General features: G+C 50.2%; 1 protein-coding gene across 2 annotated transcripts; it reads right to left on the minus strand.

Annotated features, from left to right (window-relative positions):
- Positions 1-224: 224 nt before the first annotated feature.
- On the minus strand, positions 225-6,492 carry LOC120668438 (auxin response factor 17-like). 2 transcript variants are annotated; one of them, XM_039948146.1, is made up of 15 exons: positions 5,928-6,492; positions 5,485-5,805; positions 4,720-4,838; positions 4,462-4,560; positions 4,311-4,367; positions 4,068-4,223; positions 3,880-3,964; positions 3,703-3,793; positions 3,423-3,587; positions 3,197-3,319; positions 2,850-2,925; positions 2,512-2,659; positions 1,236-2,407; positions 813-1,003; positions 225-724 (listed from the first exon to the last, which is right to left on the minus strand). In XM_039948146.1, exons 2-15 carry the CDS (start codon positions 5,540-5,542, stop codon positions 529-531), a joined length of 2,736 nt encoding a protein of 911 aa, XP_039804080.1. In that variant the 5' UTR covers positions 5,543-5,805; positions 5,928-6,492; the 3' UTR covers positions 225-528. The 2 variants fall into 2 exon arrangements, with proteins under 2 accessions (XP_039804080.1, XP_039804079.1); XM_039948145.1 differs by having other exon boundaries at positions 4,462-4,614; positions 5,928-6,417.
- Between the last annotated feature and the right edge of the window lie 3,138 nt (positions 6,493-9,630).

The following is a 9,630-nucleotide window of genomic DNA, read 5'->3' on the forward strand; positions in this document are numbered from 1 at the left end:
GGAATGCTCTTCAGTTTGTACTACCAGTACCAATTCGAGCAGGAAGCAGTTTGGAACCAGACTGTCCTGGGTGCCCTCCTTGGAACGATGTACGTTTCACTTGTCATGCTTCTGCAGTACACAGGACCACCACCCCTCCCTGGAGTTTGGATGCTGCTACCCAAATGCTCAAGTGGAACCACAGGATGACATGATTGTGCAGGAATATGAACAAGATAGGCATGTGCGTGCCATGGTAGCTAAACAAGTGAGCTGGCCAGCTGATCATTAGAGAGCCTACATTCACAGGATTAGTATATCCATGGAAGAACAAAGTTTCCGCATGTGTACCGAAGGCGCTGCTGGTAGCTTCTACTTAGAAGTTGACATCATATGACAGAATTATTAGATGGTACATAACTTGCGACTAGGCTTTGGTCTTATGATGCTTTCAGTTCCACCTGGGTCTCAAGTGTCAAAACCGGGGAATGCGAAGGAAACATGCGTCACAGACCAGCCTTCAGCTCGAGGGCGCTTAGTGCCCTCTCTTCAGAACTCTACTGACCCGACCGACGCAATCCCGGTGCTTAGGCTTCTTGACTCCTGCCTGCTAACGTAGTCATCACAGCTGCTACCGAGCCTTCTCGCTGGGGCTGAGCTCAGAAGCTCAAGCCCCTGCTTGCCCATCTGCTGCACCTCCTGCGGGGAGAGTATCTTTATGCAGGATACCGTACTCACGAATTCCCTGCAGGTTGCAATGCAATGTAAGGGAGCGTGAAAAAGCAACATGGAATTGTTCAGAAGGTATCACTAGGACAGCCTAGAGAACATACTGCCAAGGGTCGTCGCCAACGAGAAGGACGTCCTCCTCTCGGTCGACGAATACAAGCTGCCAGCCTGATCTCATAGGGTCTTCCAACTGGCCCTCAAGGCCAAATAGGCGCCCTAGTTCCCTACGGAGCTCATGATAGCTACTAAACCTAGTGATATCAAGCGACCTTCCGTAGGTTCCAGATTTGTAAACCTGTCATTCAAATGGAAGAAAAATTGCAAATCAATAAACATCTAATTCTCCAAAAGTTAGAAAACATAATTGACGATTATTATTATCACAGCAATGTAATGGTTAAAAACGTGGCAATGCACAGTTGTCAATAGTCTATGAATTCTTGTGATATGGAAATATTTTTTCTTGAACAAGCAGGAGAGCTGCTTATCTTTGTATTAAGAGAGGAGATATGGAAATATTCACTCACCTTCACGAAGGTTGCAGGTGGTCGGTTCACTTGATCAGAATTATCTGAACAAGGCACATAACCAGCATCATCTAAGCAGCCCGAAGAATTTAGCGTGTGATCCAAAGGGAAATCGTTCTGGGAAGGGCTCAGGAAATTGGTGGAATAGGGTATAGCAGTTGAATCATTCCCATTCTGCAAGCCTGGGATACCTCCTTGCATTAGTAATGACTGTGAATCTATACTAACACCAAACAAGAGATGATTTTGAGGATCAGAATTCACATCTTGATCCAAGCACCCTCTTCCAGGAAGTGGTGCCAATGCAGAGCTTTGAGGTATACTAGGCGGTGTAGAATCCAATTGTTCCATCTGTGACGTAACCTGGGTCCGAGAGGGAAGCAAAGACTCCACTGCAACTCGCTTTGACGACCATGGGTCAGCGACAGGTACTGCAGTGGGCCTTGGCATGCTCAGGTGAGAAGCTGCTTCTGACGAGAAAGGCCTCAGCGTATTTTGCATGGCGGTGGCATTAGATGGAGACAATGAGCTGATAGTCGTTTCTGCAAAGCTCTGCGCCTGTGAGAATGGTAGTATTGGTTGCAGCGCCACAGGTGAAGACTGAGGGGCTGATGACAATTGAGAAAATGCTGACAATGCATTAGACACAGACTGGTAGTTGGTCATGTTGTTCTGCTGTTGCATCTGCTGATGTTGAGGCACTTGCAGGCACTGTGATTGCTGCTGTGATTCCTGCTGCTGTTGCTGGGTTTGCAGCTGGGGCTTCTGCTCATTAAATGATTGGTTGCGTTGGATCTGCTGCTTGAGGAGCTCAGGCTGACCCTGGCCATGGATTGTGCTCTCAGGGATGTTTTGAAGGTATGGCTGCTGCTGAAACTGAGGCTGCACTTGCTGCAAAATCTGGCTCGACAGAAGTGGCGCAGCTCGACCAGCTATGTTCTGTGGCTGCTGGAACTGCAGTATCGTGGATGACACTTGCTTCGTTGGATCCTGGAAAGCAGCTGTGGCCATCGCCTGATACATGTCAGGTTGCAGACCAAGAAAGGAAGCATCCAGCCTTGGCTGCATCCAAGGATTCACACCAAGTCCGCCAAAATTTAACGACTGAAAACCAGGGTTTGCAGTATCTCGAAGCCACATAAGAGAGTTAGTCAGGTCATCATCCTTACCACCTACAGATAAACATCATAGAAAAGGTTATTGGCCGTAGAATGTATACTTTGAAATTATTTGAGCAAACATATCTACAAAGGCCAACATCAACTCCACCTCATACCATGCAGAGAAGGCAAGCCTGTTGGCCATGGACGCTTAAGCCTCAGTGGAAAAGGAGATGGATACATTGGGAAAGTTGTCAGGGGCTCAATCTCCCATAATGACACCCTTGGCTGCCTCTCTCCAGCAGTTGATTCATCCCAGCCAACCTAAATTATTCAAAGGCAAATTTGTGATCATAATAAGCCATGAAGCATGAACTGGTGAGAGTAAACAACCTTGTATAGGGTACTATCATCTGGTCTAATCGAAAGCTTGCAATATTATATGCTTGAACAACACCTCAAGAGCTTATAGTAACTATTGGCAAAAACAGCAGCAAGCAAGTCCAAAATATACCTTAACAGAACGCCAGTGTGAATTTGGCCACCGAACAGAATCAAGATCACTGATTCCGGTAATCGTTCCCATGTATCTGGCATTATGAACATTTCATCAGGTTAAACTGCTAATATGCTAGTTTAGTATCGAGTGAAGGCAGGAAGTATAGACATATGGCCAAATCCAGATATCATGTTAACAAATGCCCTAACCCACAAAAGTAGGGCAGAGGTGACGAGAAGGAAATTGATCCAAGTCCAAGAAAAGTGAAGATGAAACAAAATAAAACTATAAGAAGCTCAAGCAGCGACTAAGTTCACACAGGGCTAAAACATAGGTAAAGTTGTCAACAAATTTTGACTTACCTCCTAACACTAGATTCTTCTGTCTCAAAAAGCATCCTGAAACGCATGCCCACAGATATACGCGTATGATACACTGCCTTCACATATTTTGCAAGCGGTATGACAAACTCTGAAGGGCTTGCCCTGCAAAAACAAATGTTAAAACATTTGAAGGAGAGATAGCCAAAAAACAAATTGAGTATAAACACTCATACCCAAAAAAACAAATTGAGTATAACCATTCTACCTTGGGTTATAGAAAATTGTAAAGCGGCTATTTGTTGAAGCAGCATGAGCAGCTGCAGCAAGAAGACCAATATGCATGCTATCACTCGATAAGACTGAAGATGGCATGACGGTTTGTAGCCGATTTGCCCGGCGAATTCCCAGAAGAAGCTGGTTATTGTCATTCCTGACAACACAGTGAGATATATAAACACAAACAAGAGAAACTATCTGATGGGAGTGGAACAACACAAGTGAGCGTAAGTAACTATTTTTGAAATATACTGGAAGTATGAACACACCAGATAAAGAGGACTGAGTCACCAGCAACGAGTCTCTTTGCACTAACAAAGACACTCCAGCCAGTAGTTAGAAGATGCCGCTTTGGCTGACCTGCATCAGGATGATATTTAAAATATTACGAACAGTCCTTATCACGGAATGCACAGCAGACAGATTTGAAGGGTAAAATTACTCACCGCGAAATATGTGACGAAATTTCCACTCATTGCCATGAAGATCTTTTGCAATCAACTCCTGGCAGGGAGGTTGCTGAGTGAAATCCTACATAGTTATTGGAAAAGCAAACAATCAGTGATTAAATTCACTTTCAATAACAAAAAACAGTTCAAACAATAAGCTGAAACTTCACGGTAGCTGCACAGACCAGTGGAGGAAACACTTTCTCAGCTGCTCGACGTGGAACAGAGAATCCACCATGTGTACTTGTGTCACTCGCAGTTAATGTTTTGCAAAAATAGTTTGTTGGCTGCTTATTGGCAGAACCTAATTCAGCAGGTAAATATGGGTCCTTCAGTTCTTGCTGCACAAAAAGCAAGGAAAACGTTACTCATGGGCACCAAGAAAAATCTGCATATAACCACAAGTAGTTAGAAACTGCATGATGTACCGGGTTGAGTGGTTGTAATGTCATCTGCGCATACACCTCATCTGTCTCTGCATCAGCCTGAAGGAAGAAAATAGCACAGATGCTTTAACACAGAGTTAACACTTAGATTACTTGCTCATGTGAAAAGGGTATTATAAGGCTCCACACTTACATGCATCGTCACATTATGCAGTTGGCATATAAGCTGTGGAGGCAGATTAGGATAATTGGGGATCTGAGACTCCATTTCCTTGTTTGTTGATGCTGCTACCTGCAGCGGAAATTCACCAAGGACTTGCGTAAAAAAGGCAGAATTTTTCGAGTTCTGAAAGAACAAGTCAGATTTTGAGTTTGACAAAGAAAGAAAGGCACCACTTGTATATGATTCAGGATCGTGCGAATTTTTGTGCTGGAGTGAAATAGCCCTAACCTGCTCGCTGTGACCCTGAGGGAAGTACACCACCCGGCTACCCACCGCCGGCAAGGAAACAAGGGGTCCGGCGCAGGCATGCCACAACTCCGAGTTCAGACACTTGTGCTCCTCAACAGCTGTAATGGCAAAAGTATTTAAGCAGAAGATTCCATACCGCAAGTTTTAATTGAACGATAGCCCAATAGAGAATGAACTGGTACCATCTTCAGATGTTTATATGAAGATGGTCGCAGAAGGTGAGTATGGTAGTGGTAGGAAATAAAGTTCAAAGTGAATGAATTGAGAATCAATAAATCAATAAAGACTATTAATTCCTATAAATACGCTTAATTGAAACAAAAAAAGGGCAGCAATTTTTCCATCTTACATGGAAACGACCAACTATTCGGGTGGAAATACCTACAAATCCATTCCCAGGAAAGAACAATCTCGAGAAATCAGCCGTACAGCAAGAACTGAACCAAAAAAAAAAAGTCCAAAATCGAAAGAAAACTGGCTTCCAAGTTCACGATAACACCTCCGAAAGAAATCATCAAAATAAACCGAGACGGCACTCCGGAGTCCGGATTCAAACTCGCCGCAATGGGTGGCTGCAGGATCACACGCGGTCACATAGCAGCCTTCAAATAAACGCTTACAAAGACAGAAAAACCAAACACCAGCCGTGCGAACGCCAAATTACACCACGGAGGAAGAAATGAACTTAAAAGCATTAATGAGCAAGCCACGGAGCACGGAGGAGTCGGCATGGCAGGGAAGTACCTTCCGGCGAAGCCGCCTGGGCCGGGAGGACGCTGCCGGACGACGACGAGAGCCTCATTTTCCTTCCCCGTTGCCGACGGACCAATCAGACTGCCGGCCCCGCGATCTGAGGGCGGTATAAGAGCGGGGGAAGCAAGGGGGGAGCGTAGGAAAGATTCCTCCTTTTTGAGGCCAAATCACAGCGCCTTCCCGAAGGAAACCATCACTTTCCCGGTTCCGCAGCTAGCCCCGTTTCTTTTTTTCACCGCGAGCCGCGATTGCGGAACCCGAAGATGAAAGCCGCCGCCGAAGCCGAAGCTAGGCGCAATCTTTTCCTTCTATCTATGTACCAGAGAAAACAAAGCGAATTTGCTCGTCACTTGGAAGGGCAGCAAGAGAGCGGCGAAAAGCTGCGATCTTTGGGCGGCCGGAGGGGAGCCGCCGGAATGCGCAGGGCAAGTTACCTCGTCCCCGGAGCCCGAGCAGCGTCCCTCCGTCCCCCGCCGCCGCCGCTGGCTCGATCCGAGCGGCCGCCGCGGCGTCAGATCCCGCGGCCGCGAGGTGGAGACGATTAGCGCCGCGGTCCCCGCGCCGCGCTCCGGCAGATCCGCCCGCCACCGCCGGGGAGCATGCTCGCTCGCCTCGCCGCTCCTCCCACTTCTCCCCCTCCCTCTCGTCGCTTCCTTCTCGCGCGCGCGTGCGGCTGGGGGGAGGGAGCTGAGAGCCTGAAACAGTTGCGGGCGAGGAGAAGTGCTCCCGCTTCCTGCTCCGGTGTGCTTTTGCTTAGCTAGCTCGCTCGCTTGCTCGTTTGGCGCTCGCTTGCAGCTTCCTCCCCTCCGGGCTCCGGCTGCTACTCCCCAAGTTTGTTCTCGGGGTTTTAACCCCACGAGTGGTGCTCCTCTTTTTCTTCCCGACCCCTCTCCTCTCCCTCTCTCCCTCCCATGCGCGATTTTTTTGTCAATTCTCTGTGTCCTCCCTCGCCCACTCTACTAGTTCTGCGCGAGACGTGCAATCGCACATGTACAGTGCCCCGCGTGGCGCCGCCTCCCCCTGACCTCACGTCCTCATCGGCCATCAGTCCCCTCCCTCCCCGCTGTCCTTCACCACGGCAAGCGCGGATTAGCAGCCTCGCTAATCGCGTGCGCTGGTACGGAAACGGCCATTAGCACAGTGGCTGACTGAGGGTGTGTTGAGATCCTTGAAAAGTAGGGAGAAAAAGTCACATCCCACACTGTATCACACTGTAGCATTTTTCGTTTGTTTGTGATAAATATTGTCTTATCATAGCCTAACTAGGCTCAAAAGATTCGTCTTGCAACGTACATCAAAATTATACAATTAATTTTTTTATTTACCTACATTTAGTACTCCATACATGGGTTATTTGCTATATTTAATGTTTCGATGTGATTTTGATGTGATGGAAAGTTTGATTTTTGTAGGGGGGTTTTGGATCTAAACGGGGCCTGAGAGCTCTGTAGTCTGTACTGCACAGACAGTTGTTAGGACTGCTACGCGACGCTGTTGACAGGTACTGTGCTGAGTTACGCACTCGAGAGTAAGGTCTCGTTTAGATTCCAAAAAGATTGGTAAATTGTTTTTATGGTGTATTAAATGTAGTCGAAAAAAACCGCATTACACAAATAGATTGTGGATCGCGAGACGAATCTAATGAAACTAAATTAGATCATGATTAGACACTAAATTATTATAGTAAAATCACAATAAATATATGTTAATAATGAATTAATTAAGCCCATTAAATTCGTCCCGTAGTTTACGGATGAAATCTGTAATTAATTTTATGATTAGTCTATATTTAATTTTTTAAATGTGAAAAATTACTTTTTAAAATTCCAAAAGAGCACACTCTAACTGAAGTCACGGTAAAACTCCAACCCCTGGCCAAGTGCAGCAGCGACTGAAGCTGGAGCTGAGCTGGGCAGTGGGTGTGGTGTGGGCTTTGAGTTTTGACCGCCTGCCGTGTCATGCTCATTGAAGCAGTGGAGTAACTGCCCGTGCTAGCAGTACCGGACTTGACTTGCCCCCCTGCTGCTGCGACGCTTTTTGACATGAATACGGAGGAGCTCTGGATTCCGATGAGCTGCCATGGTCATCGCTCGTCACCCCGTAGGATCGAGCAGTAATAAATCGTGAAATTGATTGGAGTGGTTACAGGTTCCGGCAGCAAGTGAAACCGCAGCGGCAGCAGCAGCTTCCACACTGACGCCTGGCGATCCGTCCCTGTCCGAACACGGTAGCAGCAGCCTCTCGAGCCAAATCTGGCCACATGTGCAACTCCCAAAAGAAATCAAAACCCTAGGATAGGATAGCGGATAGGAAGGGACGGCCATGGTCCATCCATGGCCGCGAGATCGACGGATCGTCGACGGCGATCGGCGACGACGTTATGGGTCCTCTCCACTGGGCTGGACCGGAGCGGAACTGTTCCTGTCGACGTAGTACAGGTGAGAACGGACGGAACGGAACGGGAAGCGTGAGCATCCGCCACCCGGCGGTCGACGAGACCCATCGACGGCCGTCCCCGTCGCGTACGCCGAGACGTCGACGTCGACCTCCTGACAGATACGGTACGAGGAGAGCAGGGAGACCCGGCCCGAGCGTCGGCGGCGGCGGCGGCGGCGGCGGCGGCTCCTCCTCTCGTTTTCCGGCGGCATCGAGAAGACGGAGATGGCTCGATCGAGCTGGGGAATCTCGTTTGCATTTTATTTTATTTTCTTATGCGTCATCGATCGAAATAATTTTGGGAAAAAAAGCAGATACGATACGGTGCCACGTGGGCTCCCCGCCGCCTGTGACTGTCAGGTCAGGCGGTGTACGGGTTCCTTGGGCCATGCTATTTCTAGCATGTGTCAGGAATCGTTGACTTGACCAGGTTTTCCATCACTTTTTTTTCTTATTTTTCCCTCGTTGAACGGAAGGCAAAACCGCAAAAGGCTTTGAACCAGTTATTTTAATTTCACACAAAAAATACAGGGCCTTGATGACTGGCACGTACTACTCCAGCACCGTTTGTACTTGTCCATCGCCGTCTCGGGGAAAGTTTCCGGTCGACGGCGACCTGACTGCTCGTCCGCGGCAGGGCCAGGAGGCTCCGGTCGCGCCGCGTCGGCGTCGGCTTGGCCGTCGGCAGCCGAAAAGGAGGTTGCCCCGCCGGCCGCTAGCGGCGGCTTGGCGCGACGCGCGGGGGCGCGCACGGGCACACGCCCGTGCGCGCGCGGTTTGTGCAAGAAGCAACCGCCACTCCGGCTCGCTCACGCGTTCCGCGCCGCGCACGGCGACACGCGGCGGCGGTGACGGCAGCGGCGCACGTTCCTGCTTACCGGAACAGCCGGCCCAACTGCCCCGGCAGCTTGCCCTTGCCGTTTTCGAGCACGGGCATTTCCAGGCCACAGGCGCCAGCGCCGGCGGCGGTTGCCTTGGCGTCGGGTTTGGGGGGAAGGAAGCGCCGCGAACGGAGGGAGTCGCGGCAAGCCGGAACGCGAGATGCCCCTGCGCGCGGAGGGGCCGCCAATCATTGCCCCTCCCGGGGCCCAGCGGCGGCACAGATCGCAGGCCGTGGGCCAGCCATCTGCCAGGGGGGTTGGATCGTGGTAGCTATAGTCGGTCTCGGTCCGGGTACGGCCTCCTCGCCGCGCGCCCCGGCCGGCGGCCCCGTCCGGCGGCGGCGCGGCCGGGGCGACCCGCCCGACAGCGGCACGGTCCGCGGGGGACCAGCAGCCTGCCGCCTGCCTACTGGCTGGCGCGGCACGCGGGGGCGACGACGCGGGCAGGCCCGTGTCCGTCCAAGGAACATGTGGTGACTGGCGGGGATCGCTGAGCCGAACATGATCGATCCGTCGCAGGGCAGCGGCGTATGGCGACGGCCGGCACGGTGGTGCGCGCCGCGTCGGCGTCGGCGTCGGCGAGGGGGACGAACGGACGACCGTGACGCGTACGTACGTTTGACTGGACTGGACTGAACGATCCGGCTCCCGGTCTTCATGAGCGCTGGAGCTAATGAGCTGGAACCAGGGAGTGTGCGAGCAGGGCGTTCAGTCTCAATGGAAATGTCATGAAGGTTTTATAGTATTAAATATCATCAATTTTGTTGATATAGGCCTTGTTTGGATGCCATTCAGGGTTAAATGAAGTCTATTTGAAAAC

This window comes from Panicum virgatum, chromosome 4N, assembly GCF_016808335.1.
Source record: "Panicum virgatum strain AP13 chromosome 4N, P.virgatum_v5, whole genome shotgun sequence".
In the NCBI taxonomy this organism is placed as follows: Eukaryota; Viridiplantae; Streptophyta; class Magnoliopsida; order Poales; family Poaceae; genus Panicum; species Panicum virgatum.